Here is a 16,499-nt window from a genome sequence, read left to right as displayed (position 1 = left end):
CTGGAAGATCAAACACCGGTAAAGGGACGTTATCTATTCACTCGATTTTATCTTTCGATAAATTCTGAATATATGATCGATGAAAGAGATACAGTGTGGTTATAAAATCGTAAAGTTTACATGTTTCAAAAACCGAAGCAATAATTTGAGATATATAGCGAGAGATTAGGAGCTGCAGACTAATTTGGAGTTGTTTCTTCCTTCGTGTATACATTCGTATACACATATGCGTAAGTTTTCAAACACTCTCGCGAACCACTGTATTTTACAGACACGGTCGCGTAATACTCACTTGCCACGTAACAGTATCGATAGTCGTTCGTCGGCGGGTGTGACGCCTTCTGTCGCATACGTCTGACCGGAGTCCAGCTTTAATATCCTTGCCTCCTTGGCCAGCTCCTGGAAGTGTTTCTTGCTGACCTTGTACGGCTTAAAGAGTTTCAGATAGAGCTCAGCCAGCTCGGGGCTGAGCGCGGGAGGCAGAAATCGACAGGCTAGTATAAGCGAATGGATTCCGTTCAGAAGGCCGAGGGCCAGACACCATAGCATCGCGTCCAGGGCGCATATGGTAATTCCAGCCCAGAGAGCGGCCAGCATGAAGCCAGCCGTGAGAAAGGTGCGCAGTGCCAGTACGGAGGCCTTGAAAGAACGCGGCACCAGGAACGCCGCTGCGAAGAACAGATTCGCCGCCTGGCAAAAGGCAAATCGAAACGGTTTCCCCGTGAGAATCCATCAGCCGGCAAGATTGCCTCGTCTCGCTCCGAGAAAATTCAACTGACCGTCTGGAGACCACCCTAGTTGCACGGAATCTACTGCCTAGATGGAAGCTACGATTTTTCGCGTTCTTTTTTCGTCAAACTGTCGAAGACTTGTTCCATGGCTTTTTTTTTTTAACGAAGAAACTCATGTACGGAGTGTATGGGATTGTAATCACTAAAGCATAGTAATTTGTACGTGTTTCTTGGTTTGCCTTTCCTTTCGTTGCTTTTTTAATTAGTTAAACGCTATAAGAGATTTTTAAAACGTACAGCGAATGAAAAATTATGAACCTGCAATTTTTCTTATATTCTGACCGACGCCGATGAAAGCTTGAAAAATATCGCTATAGTTTCCAAAACTCGTCCAGTTGATAAATAGTTGCTCGTTGCTCGATTCGTTTTCACGTATCGTTTAAATCCATTGCCCGTTAAATAAAGTGGCGATAAAGATGGCGATGGTGTTATCGATCAGCAACGGATAAACGAGTACTAGTTTAAATTTATCGAAAGTTCCCATTTTCGTTATCACTGTGTGATACATGATTAATCCGACAATTTAGTTAGACCGTCATTGTTTCTTCCAGCGATTGCCTTAAAGTCAATTTTTATTAGAATATAGTACGAATAGAATATCGATCTATCGGATCTATGGCTCAATTCCCGTAAACTCAAGCTATTGCTACGTTTATAGAAATGAAGAGGAGAGTTTACTTGGAAGAGTTTGTGTTGCGCTGCCTCCCATTCGTCGCAGTAGCCTGCTCCCGATGACAGTACAGTGGTATTTAACCTCTCAGTCACGTTACTGGCCTCGGTGCTATTCCATACGTCCACCCAGAGTTCCGTGTAATTCAAATCCTCCAATGAGTAGCCACCTAGGCTGGGAAGGCCGCTGTAATTGAAGGTATAGCCCTCGGTGGAGTAGCTTGTCGATGTCGGGCTGGTGAACGGGGTCGTCGTGGTGGACGACAAAAGGCTGCTCGCAGGCGAGGGAGCATCAGTCGTATTCGCCATTTTTCGTCGCGAGCGCGTGGTACGGGCCATCACCTTCTTCCACTGAAATAGCCAAATTGTAGTATCATCGGTTTATTGAGATATCGGTTTTCGAATGATATATTGAATGGTAGAAGAATGGTAAAAGAAAGATAACATTCTTGAGGCGAATCCTTATTTTTCAATTTAGTGTCGCGTTAATATCGATGAACAATATGAAAAACGATAGTATAATGGTATATAAGACGAACGAAATAACAATATAATATTAAGATGTTCAAGCACAGAGCGCAAGATATAGAGAGAAAAAGTTTAATAATTTTAAAAACGGTATTAAAATTCTCGAATGTTAATATTATCATAGTAGAATTTTAAAACACTGAATCAGTGGAAAACTATCGTTAAATGTAAAAGCATTGCCTTCTCTTACTATAATTTGACTCGAACTTACTTCGAAGATTCGACAATGATCAATTAATCGAAATACGTATAAATCTTTTTTACTGGTATGTTTCTATGTCGAACAGGAGAAACTCGGCACTTTTTCGATTAGATCATTTCGGCTGATTAGATCAGTCTGCTCACCGGAGAGGATAACAGTTAACCGAAGCCTTTTTTGAACGAACCCCTATAAATCAAGGCAATCAATCATACCTTGATGAATAAAATATGATGTAGAAGCAAAAGTGCCCGAATACGTCAAGCAGGCTCTACTTCTGATGAATTTTTCTTATACCTTCTTAGGAAATTATACTCAAAAGTGGAAGGGAAAGTGATGGGAGATATATTATTCCAGAGAATTAGGAAATAATTACTGTAGCAATACTAATACAATTTTCTGGAACTGTCACCATACATCTTTAAGAATCTTAAAGATTTAAAAACTTGGGAAAAAAATTATCGTTGGAGTTTGGATATTAAAAAATTATCAAGTATCATATGAAATGGAAATATCAGAACAGATTGACAACTGTTTAATATTCGAGGAGGTATGAAAACGTAGACGAATTATTCTGCCATTTTTCGCGCGTTATATCGGTCGTGATACATCTTTCTGCAAATTACTTTGCGTAGTGTGCCGTCTGTTATCGTAATTACTTTAAACAGATCACAGATAAAAGGATGAAACTCACGTGTAAGTTTGCAGTCACGAAAGGTGAACATCAAATTATTTCAGACCTCCTCAGGGTGTTAATAATAGATCACTTTTATTTAGGTCAGACAATCCTTTTCTCAAGAATGTTTCATGTTCGCGAAGAAAGAACTTTTATTTTCTCTTCTAATTCAATTTATACATTACAACATTCTGGTAAATTGAAATTAATAAAAGAACCAGCGACGAACTTACGAAAGTTATTTGATCTTATTACACGAGTTTATTAAAAATAGAAAATATCTTGCGATAATACGTTAGAGGACTGTCGAATATTCGGCATCATTTTATTATACGATAACGTATCTGTTAAAAGATTTTAACGCGCAGAAAATTGAACAGTTAAGTTGCATTCATTCTAGAGTGTCGTTCAATTTAGTTACATTGTCCGAAATGCATCGATTGCTATAGTAGCGTTCGTTGTACAGAGTCATTCGATTTAGATCTGCTTCACCTATCCTCTCGTTCAAATTTCCAATTTATCTACAAACATCTAATTACCACTTTGTCTCATTACAAATCGCAAGATAGTTATTTTCAATTCATCGTAGTACAAGTAATCCAAGTACTCGAAGTAAGTACAAGTAACAGCATCCCTCGAATTAATTCTTTATTATTTCCACCAATTTGTCAATTTTCACTTCTACGTAGTATTCTTCAACTGCGTTTCTCGTACATCGAATATTCAAGCCTTAACGCACACGCACACTCACACAGACCTGCATAGAGACAAACAAACTGGTAATCCTCTTTTGAAACAAGCAAATAAGACAAGTATGTGCAGACAGTTTGAACGGTGAATGCTTTACGACGGACATAAAGATACCGAAAAGCTCGCGACGTCTGCAAAGAAGAGAACTACGACTCTATACGAATACGCTTCTAGACCAGAGTTCGTTCGTTTCTTCTCCAGTTTATTTTCCATGCAGGAGAGCAAACGAACTGAGAACGAAAGCGGCGATCACATGAAAGATGCAACCGGTACGATTCATTCGCAGAGTATCAATATTTACGCGAAAGGGGCTGCGCGACGGCGTCAATATTTTCCACGCGCCGCCAATGGAGATTTAATGCAATTTGTCTGTCGGGCGCGGCCGTTTCGCAGGTTTCGCGACTCACCGCGTTTCCTCCTCTTCTTCGTGTTTCCGACGCGCGACACCCGTACCATCGAAGTTCGCGTATTTCCATTTCAATCTGGCTAGGCGATTGCTGGAAAAAAATATAAGTCGGATTGCCCGCCTTATTGGAACAATCCGGCACGTCCGCGCGATTGGAAGCTTCGTTTTAATCCCGAAGAAAACTCAATTTTTATTGTGCCGTAGAGAATGGTTTTGATGTATCGGCACGCACGGGGTGCTAATAATTGGGTTGCGATGTGAAACGTGCAGTATCGATATTTGATTGCCCAAGCGGGCTTCGAGGATATTATCCGTTTTAGATGCTCGAGGATTCTTTATGGAGCGTTGAATAAGATGAAAATAGGATATTTATTTTGGTGAATTTAGTTGGAAGAAGAGAACGCCTTTGCAAGGTAATAAACGAAACAGAAACGTGAAATATCTTTGATTATCCTGTTCTTCGTCACAAGTATCACACGGATAAATTGAAAGGTCTTAAATATTTTATGTTTCAGAATTTTCATCGAACAACTAGTACGAGATTTTCTCAGGATTGCTTTCCAACCTCTTACAGCTTATACATTTAACTCGAGTGCAAAGTATTTCCAACTTTTTTGATAACGCTTCTACTAAGTTCTTCCGCTGGAAGAAGCGCTTTGCATGCAAAATCTGACGAAACACGAAAATATCCATCGCTCTGTACAATGTACGCTACCATTCTTGCTATAACTTGAACTGCAATATCGCGATATTAACTTAATCCGCTTTCCGTTATCCTCATTGAAATCAAAATTTAATTCAATTCTCTTCGATATTATTCGATTCCACCGATCGGACGAGCAATTACAAAAATACTCGCTACACATTACGGTATGAAAATGATTTTTATTGTAATCCCATTTTCATAATTAATCCAAGCAAATCAATTATTAAAATATCACCCGTTCGTTATCAAATAATTCCGAGTATCGACGCTTGCATCATTTATTTTTATTAATCCTCGCGACAATAAAGTATACTACTTCGTTCAATTAAGCGGCTCGCACGTTCAATGTCGAGGAAACATCCAATTCGTGTTCACGGTGAATAAAGAGCATGACAAACTTGCGCATCGTGATAACGAAGCCGGGGTATTGGAAAATTCTTCTGCGAACGGTATCTTTGGAAGAATACAGGCGCGTCGAATGAGATTTGGCCGATGTCGAAGGCTCGCTGCCTCGGTCAGGACTCGTTGCTTTTACAACAATTGACCTAACTTGGGAATGATCCAGCCGTGCGCTCATTTCATTTCTCGAGCATAACAAAAGAGTGAACGTTTGAATCTGCACGGCAGAGATTTTTGTAGCCAGCTAAGACGTGGAACGAAACGGCCAATGTTAAGTCGTCTTTTTCTTTTCTCGTTTTCTGTCTTGTTGACTCTTCTTCTTGGAAGTAGATTTATTCGTGCGGATGGTTTTTAATAAAAGAAAGTTTCCACTCTGACTAGAAATGAATAACACTTGTTACAAAGGCAAGTGAGCTTTTTGTCAGACATTTGTCAGACAAAACAAACATTTTGGATAAAAGAATTAGAAAGACAGATCGAATGTATTTATTGCTTAAAATAATATATTTGGATTTACATTCTAATCCGACAAATCCGATTAGCTTATCGTTTTCTCTAGTTTGATTTATGGCTTCCGTGATTGCTTTTTTTCAAGTCGCTTACTAGATCGCAAAAACGATAATATACAGAGTCCGACAAAAGTTCAGTTTCCATGCTGATAAGAATGCTTCGCATCTGCTCTCCGATTTTTAACATCGGTGTTGTTTGGAAGTCAGTACCGAGCTGATATGAAACTTGCAACTTTTCCATTCAAAAGTTCCAAAAGAGTAAAGTTATTGAAATTTATAAGGTACGACATACCGATGCGTCTTCGTAAATATATCGAAAGAATCGAGACTTTTGTCGCTTCTGCCTGATTAATTACCCAGTGCAAAAATTACAGTATCAAATCATCTAATCAAAATAATCAAACAACGATAATTTTCGTAATGTATTGTAATCGTCGTTCAAATTCTTTCAGAAAATTTACATCTGTATTTAAACGTGGACACGACAGTTATACGCACAGTGGATTTAGCGAGTTTTGAAAAAGATTCCACCTGAATGGATCGGTTGTCTCTTTCAAGAAGCCTGTTTTCCACGTACTTTCAGGCCAGCTATTCTGTTGCTTTTCTAAGGAAAGAAGAGATATACGGCTCTTTCAGCAGGAAGGAGAGGCGAGCGTTGAACGAAACAGCGAGCAAGTCCCTTTTCGCCACTCGACACGCGGGTCCGTTCTTTCGCAAAATTTCCAGCAGTTCCTCTCTTCGTACGCGCGCGTCTCGAGAAACTAACTTAGATTATTATTTACAGGTTCGCGTTACAACTGTACGAGTTTCTCCGCCATAGGAACGAATCTAGGTCGGGAAAATTTCATTTTATTCCCTTGGGAACGTATTCCCTCAATCAGTCGAAAAGTGTTCGTTATAAGACGTAAAAGTATACTTTGAATGTTTCAGCCAACCTGCAAAGTGGAGAAACGTTGATCACGATCAACACATTGGTAGAGTAAGTTGATAGAGAAGAAGAAATTTATATACCGATTGCTTGATTTAAAACGAAATTTGTTATCTCCGATGAAATCGAAATAACCTGATGAATAATTCATATGGCGAAATATTTGTATATAAAGAAACGAACGAAACAGAATAGAAAATAACGAAGGTGATGCGATTTTGATATAATCTAAAATTAACGCTCAAGTGACATTAAGGTTAATTTGCATCCGTCCTTGGAACATGAAATTTTCAGCGCGATCCCAATCGAGAAGTTTTTATCACGCGATCTCGTTCAATTTAGCCTATTTTATTTCCATCGTAGAATCATTTTCATGCCTATCAAAAACTCTATTATTTTAGACCCGCCCACGTAATGCATCGAGCCGTTGAATCTCGATGCCTGATCTTTGGAAGCTTTTCAACTTTTTAACGTAAGAAGCATACACTTTGAAACACGTGACGAACCAGTTAAGAAAACGTTAAAATTTTGGTAAATATTTCGTCCCAAAAGATCCTTTACAACCATCCGCAGCAGCAGGGGTCGAGGTCGATCGATTTATCACACCACGCGGCTCGCGAGCTTTTTACGCTGGTTCTTTTATATCGGCTCGAAGTGTGCCTATAACAAGTTTACGCGTCCTTATCCCTTGTCCTGCTACGATATCCTTTTTACAACTGTTTCAGCCGGTTTATGTGCGCTTCGGTATCGATACTCGATGTTCGCCTACATACGCCGCTCTGAAAAGAAACTTTACGATTTTCTCTAGTTTTATCGCATTTCCTTAACAGTCTCTTATTTGCCGGTTTATTAGAGACGTTTATCGATACGAGTCCCTTACGTATTCCTAATTACTGTTCGATATCTGCTAGCGATCGCATAGTGAAGTATTACACAGAAACGACCATGAAGATAACAGAGAACGAGCTGCGAAGTTACATCGATTCAATCTGGATTAAGAATCGGTCGGAACGCGGAAAACAAAGTTCATCGCCTCGAGCGAATTTAGAAGCGGATCTATGTAAAGTAGCGGGCAAGTAGCGGAAAATGAAGCGCTGTAACTAGCAGTTTTAAGAGGAATTCAAACAGAGCTTCCGTTCTGTCGACGATTGAACGAGTTGTTATTTAACTTGCCGCAAATCACGCTACATTCAACTACCAAGGTTAAAGGATATCGTAAATTTCCAACAACCGCGAGACGAGGGCACTTATTCTGTCGTTGTTTCGAAACGACCACTCTGGGCTACAGCTATTTTTCAAGCAAGAGTTTTCAAATGGATATCACATTGGATAATCGGCCATCGATGTACCGTGAATCATTAAATTTGCTCGTGCAGATGTTTCGCTTCGCTCATTCGATCTTTTACATTTCCGTTAAAACGATCGAGTATTGTAAAAAAATAATGTCTATTTTTTTTATTACTTAAACTGCTTGTAACTGTCGTAAACAATATGGAAACGTGTATTCTTCACACACATATATATATGTGTTTTTTCTCAATATACATTCAATATACATATTGTAGTTTTTAGTTTTTTGTTAGTAATAGTTAGTAGTTTGTAGTTTTTTCTTAACTTCCTTAAAATTATTTTTTGTATGGTACTTCGAATGAATGGTTAATCGAAATTTCTTACAGCAACATGCCATTAACGTTTCTCGCCGAGGAATTTCAGCGAAAATCAGTATCGTGACTAATCGCATAAATACTATAGAATTACTAGATTTCTGTGTGAATGGCAATCTCGTTTCGTACTATTTTCTCCCTTTAAGATATCAAACTATCGATGTATTGTCCAGATTGATATTTCATGTATATCTTAGGTCGACTAACGCACGGATAATTATTTAAAAAATTTCAACACTACATCCGCTCTTAGGTTTTCGTTACGTATTCGCAAATAAATTATTCTCTCTTTTGCATCGTCGTTATCGAAGCTATCGAATATATGGAATTCATTACAAAGCGATACAATATAAATCACAGTTTACCGAAGCATAAATTAATATTCAAAGTAACATATGTAACAGCCAATTTAACGACATATTATTGAAAATGCTACTATTTATAGGTAGAAGCCTATAAATTCCACTATTTTCTCCGAATACGCGTAATACGGATTAACATGAAAATTCGTAGATTTTAAATATTCATGATTTTAAACCTATATCCACTTACCCATATAATACCATAGAAATGAAAGTAACTTTCCATATTATTGAATGTTCGAAAAATCTGATCTGATCTGTGTAAATAAAATATAAAGCTCTATAGACAGACGTTTTCTCCGAAGATTAGGGTTTTGCGTGCAAGTATTAGGTTGTCTGAAAAGTTTCTTTCCTTTTATGGGGAAATAATACAAAGGGAATAATACGACAACGTTTTTTGTGTTATATTATTTTGTCGAATTATGTACGATCCATTTTGTTCTGTTGAGATAAACACCGCGACATTTCACAGACTTGGTTTCACGTTTGTGTGAAGGTGCACTGTTGTAAAAAACACGTTCGCGAAAGAAAGATACTTTCCGGACAAGCTAATATTTTTTGCAGCCACCGTATTTTCACTGAACAAATTTCCGAATTCTTTCAAGAATGAAAAAACGATCACAATACAGCTGCAGAAACGATAAATATAATCTCTCTCGATTAACTTGTTCATCCGGTGAAGAGGTGCGTTTCTTGCGTGGAAAATGACGAGGCGAAATAATGAAACATCGCGGTCGGAAAATTTCAGCGAAATTAAATCTCAATTTACGGAAGCGGGAAAATATTGACGTTACTGAGAAAGAAGCTATCCGCGTAAATACTAATTCGCCGCGAATAAATCACGGTGACTGTTACTATTCCGATGCCGGTTCCTCGGGTCTGATTACACGTCAGAAGGTTCGTGATCGCCTGGCAAACGAACGATTTCTCGTATTTGGCTTTGGTAAAAATTGATCGCGATTTCATCCGACGAGTCGTCACTGGAAACCGTCACGTCTATCGGTACGATCTTCCTATCTCGCGAAGAATCGCGACGCCAAGTTATAAAACGTCAACAGATCTTGCGATTTTTCAAGTTTCACTTTTTACGCTTCATGGCCGAGATGATAAATGAGGCATCCCCGATCGAGGAATATTTTAATATTAATTAGGAGCTAGAGTGGATCGAAGCGTGACATTTTTTTGGAAAGAACTAGAACCAGCCCCTGCCGCATTTGATGGAAGAAAATTTTATTAGCAGTAAATAGCTGCGAATAATGATAATGGCATTGCAAATATTAAATAAACGATTATTCGAAATATCAAATGAAACGTTTAATATACTAAATTATGTATATCAGAGAATCTGATGTTGAACAAGGATCTACATAGATAGCATTTTCCAAGTACTCGTGCAAGATTTGAGCAGATTCATCTCGTTTCAATGGTAAATACAATTTGCAAGTAACACGGAGACTCACAATCAGGGGTTCCAGATCTTACCAAATATCAAGAATAAATATTTACGTTAAAGCTGGGCTTTCCGACATTATGAATGAGCGTTACCACGACACGCTATCTTTATGGCTTTTCGTAACAGATGTGACAAATGTGCTATTTACTCTACCTTCCGAGGTCCATTGAACCGGAGAATATTACGAAGAGTATTACGACTTCACAAAAGTTCTATCTTTCAAGCTCTTCCTTCAGCTTTTTACATATTGATTTTTTAATTAACACGCAGATTACAAGAGAAAATACAAATAGATTTTCTTCGTCTTTCTACGTTAATGTTACTCAATGACCGAAAAAGAATGTTTCCGCGAATGTTTCCTCTTGAAAAGGAATCTGTCGCGTCTAAAGATATAGTTGTGCAAAGTATTATAGAAACTAAAGCTTGCAACAAACATATTCTAAGATTATAACGAACAATTTTTAAAAATGACTAGTTCTTTCCAATCAAAAGAACTCGATAAAAATGAAAAATATGGCCTGTAAGTTGAAGGATCGATTTTACGCTCGATCAGAATCAGAGTATGTTCATGCGACAAGCCTCAAGTTTTTCTCTCCTAAGCTCGCGTGAACGGTTCGCCAACGATTCCCAACCGAACGCTATAACTCCCTTTATGAATCCAACCCCATAATTTCTAGATTTGCGTCAGGTTTTTATCGATCGATGCCACGTGTCGTAGGAAAATATCGCTCAATTCGTGAACATCGCGTAAGTCGCAATGAAACGTTTTATACGTTAGACGGGAAGTGAATGGTAAACGCTACTTGTAACGCTATGAATGGATACCAGATCGAATAAATGATACTTCACGGCGAGATTAACCTCTGATAAATTCATCGTATCTCTCATCGCGTTCTCGATGGCTGCGCATGAATTGTTTATTTCGTTAATTGCATTCCGCTTTGGACTAAATACTAATCTCGTAGCCGATTACGGTCCACTGACGAGCGCGTATTTCCAAATACCAACGCTAATTAGAGCGTTTACAGCATCAATTGTTCATTACTAAGATTACCGATTTCGAATTATTAATATGAAAATTTCAGCGTTCTAAAGCGTCGAAGATCGAAGAAACGTAACAGGGTTAAACAATTTTTACAGTTTATAAATTCATGAAAATTCATAAGAATTATTTGTGTTCATAAAAATTCATGAAATTGTGTCTACGAAAATTTTCTGGCTAATTAAGAGAACGTTTGAGGATGTTCTTATTAAAATCGTTCGATCGGTGTTTGAATCGGGTCGAAATGATAGCCGATCAACCGATTAATTCGATGATCTCGAATTAGACAGGAATCTCAATTCTCAATCGACTGGTTCCAGCGTTCGGGATATCGTATCATATAGAGCACTAGCATTATATATATATCTATATATATAGATATCACGACCGTGGATTTGCATATATATATATATATATATATATATATATATATATATATATATACGTGTGTGTTAAATTCGCACGATTTGGACGATCGAGCGAATAGGAGGCATATCTAGCAAACGCAATGTGTTGGCGAACATTTAACGAGTTACTCATCGTTAGTTTGTAAGTGGTTTGCATGGGTGAGGAAATAAACGTTGTTGGCGAATTACTTGACCGCACTGGCTCGCTTGCGAATAATCGCTATCGCGCCTGGTCCTGACGATTCCAATATTAATTTCGTTACCTCCGGATTCGTCACCCTTGACGCATAGTGAAATTGCTGTCAGCAGTTCTAACAATTTCATTACATTAATCACCTGCTGTTTAATCTCGCGATTCTTTCTTTTTTCAGATACTTTTACGAGAATATACGAGTAACGTGAAAGTAGCTTAAATCGAATGGTGATATCAAATATCGTGACACAAAATAGCGTTTTGTTTGGAATAAACTGCGATATTCAATTTAGTTTAAACCACAGATTTTCGTCACCGAATGTTTAACTTTGACAAAAAATATTTCAATATAAAATTGATATGAAAAGTCGTTTGCGTTAAAAACAATTCTTCTGTATTTATTCCAGGTTTGAGGAATGTCCAAACAAGAAGAAATACGAAATCGTAAGATTGTGTCGATAGAATATCTATGGCGAGGCTTCGTTCGACAAGTTCGTCAAGAAATACGCGGGATACATTAAGGTTTTAGATCATGCGATATTCGAATCTCCAGGCGATAGGGTAAATAGCGATAGCAACGTGTAAGCATGAAGTGGCCGATGCTGACACATGTTGCATGTAACGTTGCAATTAATTTCACTCGTACCGCGTTACGTAACGTGGAAGGATTAAATCGACTAGCCACGATACGACAGTCGGAGACACTCGAAGCTTTATTCTTTGAAAGAACAAATTTTTATGCTCCTCAAAGTGCAACTGCTCGTAAACATTCGACTCGTAGTCATTCGCGTGACTATGAAAATGCTGGGAGACACGGGAACGGTTTACGAGGGAATTGGGAACGATTCGCATTCCAATTGAAATAAACAGCGTTCACGTGTTCGACGAAATTTCTTCCTATTTGCATGTCGAATTTTCGTTGGTCGGGTAATAACATTTTTTATAAATTGAATGGAGAATTGTATTGCTCTTGCCGGTATAAATTGATACGGGCCGAAACAATTTCTCGGTCAGCTTTGATAGGATAAAGTTTACTCTTTATAACATCGCATGAACTTAAGGTTACGCATTCGTGTATCTTGATCTGACAGTTTTATTTTGTGTACGTCTGGTAAAAATTGAATTGAAACATAATTGAAAACCATAAATAAAGTAACATATTGTTTTGTTGAGGAATAAATAGCGACCGTAATTCGCTTGATCTGATTTTATTTGACGTTAAAAAGAGTTTGGATAATGGTTATTTTAATAAGCAAATGACGACGAAGCAGGGCGTTACATTGGCTAATTTTGGGAAAGCGTTGCTGACACTTGTTGCCAGCAATGTCTCCGTGACCTGAATGTGCTTAATAGATATTGAAATCTACACCTACTTGCTATGTACGGCTAACTTCGTTTTACACGAGGTTTCACAAGGATCAGTTTCGCGATATTGAGACAAATTACGATTATGGAACCATCTACTTCATTTAATCGTATACGTAGAAAATTTCGTTTAAGATACCGGTGTTAAGGAATATTTAAGTTACTTCGATATCACGATGCTAGGAATATCCAGGGTAGATGTTGTTATTTCTATACTCAGAGGTAGGATCGCAATAGTTATTACTTTATTGAATGGATAAATCTATCACACCGTTGTGAGCCAAAAAAAACTTTATTGCACGCGCTTACAAAAAATGGGGATAAAAACAAAAAGCATCTTAAGCCTATCGACTAAATCTATCGATTGTAACTAGGATTATCTTCTATTTACTATTTCTTATAACTAACGCATCTGCATATGGGTGGCGAGCACGAACTCACGTTGTCATTTTCAACAGTAGAGTTACGTTAGATCTTTATCAACATTTTCGTCAACGCTGTTATTAAATGAAATATCTCCATCTTTATCAAAGTCACGTTTTTTAAAAATTATGCATGCAAACGAAATGACGTTTCTGCGCTGTAAAATTACATCGTAAAGCGTTATATCCAGTTGATTGTCATGAAAGAGACACTATAAGACGAAAGTACAAGAATCGCACCAAAAATCCGCGCCTCTCCAACCTGTTAACGTTAAACGTTCGCTCTGGAGCCGGAAGTTAACGCGAGTGCGCCAAGTTTTCGTTTTTCTACGACACGATATTTATCGAGCAGGCAAACAGGCAGGTTATCACAGCGAAGGGAAAAAGTATCGCCAGGGCACCCTAAATCCTTGCGGTTCCGGGAGCAGGTAGGTACATACTCGATCCCGTGTGCCGTTTAAGTTAGCTGGTCTGCTCCAGGTGCATAGCTTTTCGTCTTCGGCATCCTACTGAAAAATCCGCTCCTGTGATACGCTAGTCGGGATTTGCATATTTCAGGAATTTTCGCTCGGACTCGTAAACCCAACGGAAAACTGCCTGAAAAGGCGGAACGTTGAAGTGACGTTACCAGAGAGTCGAAGTAAGGATGTCGGAGAAAAAATTTAGCACGATCGTAGGGAAGAAAATTGTATAGGTAATGCGGAAATGTAGAGAGCACAGAGTCCGAGGGGATCGTAGGAATAGAAAATTTGTTAGAGGTGAAATAAGTTCCGCGCGATACTTCGATAAGGAAAGATCTTTGCGCTGTATTTGCTTGCTCGATGCAAAATAACTGCGTCCGGAGTTCTGCTGCTAATTAAAAGTATTTTAATTAAAAGCGAGCAACTTTTTTATCGTATACCATTTGCCAAAGTTAAACAAATGCAATTCGAAGTGGACTAATTGCTTTGTTAATCTAATCAGCATTAAATTGACGTTCATTCGTCCTAATTTGAAACAACAACTTGTACTCCGCAACACTACAAATTACTATTATCGCTACGATTTAGACAGAGTACCGAAAACAGTATTTACGTTGCAGCTGAATATTCATGACAATTACATTACCGTTTCTTCTGGCCAACGGTGAACAGCAGTGAACACAGATACTCGCGTATTTTACCAAAGATTCTGTTTCCAATCTCTACATACCCCTTCTTGAAAAAGAAAGATATACATCGAAAGAACTTTCGTCAGGCATCGTACAACGGTTCCCCGGTAACCTGCTATCGTATCTGTTTGACCTTACCCCCCGCGGTACTCATCATCATCGATAGCCCAAGCACTCCATCAAGGGAAGGTAGAATGCAAATGGTCCAAAAGGCGGTCTAAAAATACGAGGAATCCCGGCCGAGTGGTATCGATCTTTGAAAGAGCCTTGATTCCGTCTATCCGTGATTCATCGCCTGGGAAGCCGATGCAATAGCTAGAACTGTATTATCTTCGAGGTCGCGTAACATCTGCGTGACTGAAACTTTCGTTTCGAAAGCGGTTTTACTGGCCGTGTTTTACGGGTCGGCAGATCTTGCAGGATATTTTCTGGCGGCCGCTGGAAAATCTGCCCCTCGAAATAGCGCCAACCAGGCTTCCACAATCGGCTCGCTTCATCGGACCACCTACCCAGAGGTACCAGCGAAGCAGATCTTATCTAACTGGAAGCCGAACACCACGCCAACCTTGTCTTATTGAGACGACGCGAAATCGCGAAATCTCCTTTCTCTAGAGTTTACAGTCGCGAACGATATCCCTGCATGTACAGGATACGGCGGCGATACGATGACCATCGGTCATTGATTGATTTGTTAATAATAGTGTAACAACGCTGATCGGGAACACGAGATACGAGACCGGTGATTTCTAAATCCACCGGGTCACGGACCATTCGCTTTACGTAATCTCAACCCTCGCGAATCGAGCGACTTCCAGACCGGTGAACGCCTTTCGAGAAAGGCGAGACCCCGATTAACGCCGCCCGGCTTCGTTAATCGATGCTTTTACGATTACTTTTTTGGGGTGGGGATTGAGCAGCTGTCTCTGGCTAATCGATGCGATGTTTGGTAACTTTATGGACAGGGTTTTGGCGATGTTACAGGTTGAACGTGGTGGTTTTACAGTTTCTTCGGGATTTAAGATTCGGATTAAATAGGAAGTAAAATGTATGGAATGTAACGGAGCAACTTTAATAAAAATAAAAAGACTTAATTTATTACGGGTTTAAAAACTATGCAATTTTGTAATTACTTTGTTTTTGTTTGTAAAATCCTATTATATCGTATTATCGAAAGGGAATAAAAATGAGCGACGAGGAAAGATATAAAAATAAGCGATAGAAATAAGATAAACTTATTTAGACTGTTGTACGGTTATGAACAGAAATATTAACCGGATTTTGAAACACCAGAGACATTTCTGAAACAGTTACGATCCAATTGCACTTTTACGAAACTAATTTTAGAACGGCAGTCGCATCTGTCGTCTGACTAACAGTCGTTTACAGAAATGCAGGAAAGTCATTTGGCAAATTGCTTTCGCACAGCGACTCTCAAAATTTATTGATTATCACACAGATTTTAAGTGTCTCAAACGCGTGTTTGGCGATCATCCAAAGAAAGCTCATTTAAAAATCTAATGAGATTTACATCTATGAAGCGTCTGCTTGTTGCTGAATCAAAACTGTCTTCCTTTGCGTCTAGAAATAAAAAAAAAAGTGATTTTCTATCCATGTGACGATAGCGGCCAAAACAATCGTTTTATTTTGCGAAGAAATCAATGAACTTCCATTCGGATCAGGATTTCACATTTTTGTGTTTTTGATAATCTCATTTGTGCAAGAAGCGTTGGATAAAAAGGTTCGTGTATCCCTCCGTGACATTTGAAGTTCCGGGTCAACGAATACCTCGTTAAAGTGGTGTTTCTTTCCGCTGTCTAATTTCATCGACGTATCTCAATTTAGCGCTTCGCTGATAACAAATTTTAGCAATAAGCAGTACG

At 38.7% G+C, this 16,499-nt stretch overlaps 1 protein-coding gene across 2 annotated transcripts in view; it reads right to left on the bottom strand.

The window, feature by feature from the left end:
• The window catches only part of LOC117163525 (popeye domain-containing protein 1-like), a 64,068-nt gene that overhangs the window by 9,516 nt on the left and 38,053 nt on the right, over positions 1 to 16,499 (bottom strand). For both annotated transcript variants that reach the window (XM_033345867.2, XM_076622183.1), the window contains exons 3-4: positions 1,470 to 1,811; positions 293 to 690 (exon numbers count right to left, since the gene is read on the bottom strand). In XM_033345867.2, coding sequence (XP_033201758.2) covers positions 293 to 690; positions 1,470 to 1,799 — 728 coding nt within the window. In that variant the 5' untranslated portion in view covers positions 1,800 to 1,811. The remainder of the gene's footprint in view (positions 1 to 292; positions 691 to 1,469; positions 1,812 to 16,499) is intronic.

This window comes from Bombus vancouverensis, chromosome 10, assembly GCF_051014615.1.
Source record: "Bombus vancouverensis nearcticus chromosome 10, iyBomVanc1_principal, whole genome shotgun sequence".
In the NCBI taxonomy this organism is placed as follows: Eukaryota; Metazoa; Arthropoda; class Insecta; order Hymenoptera; family Apidae; genus Bombus; species Bombus vancouverensis.
Note: the sequence above shows the minus strand (reverse complement) of the source record. Positions and strands in the feature narration are given on the sequence as shown.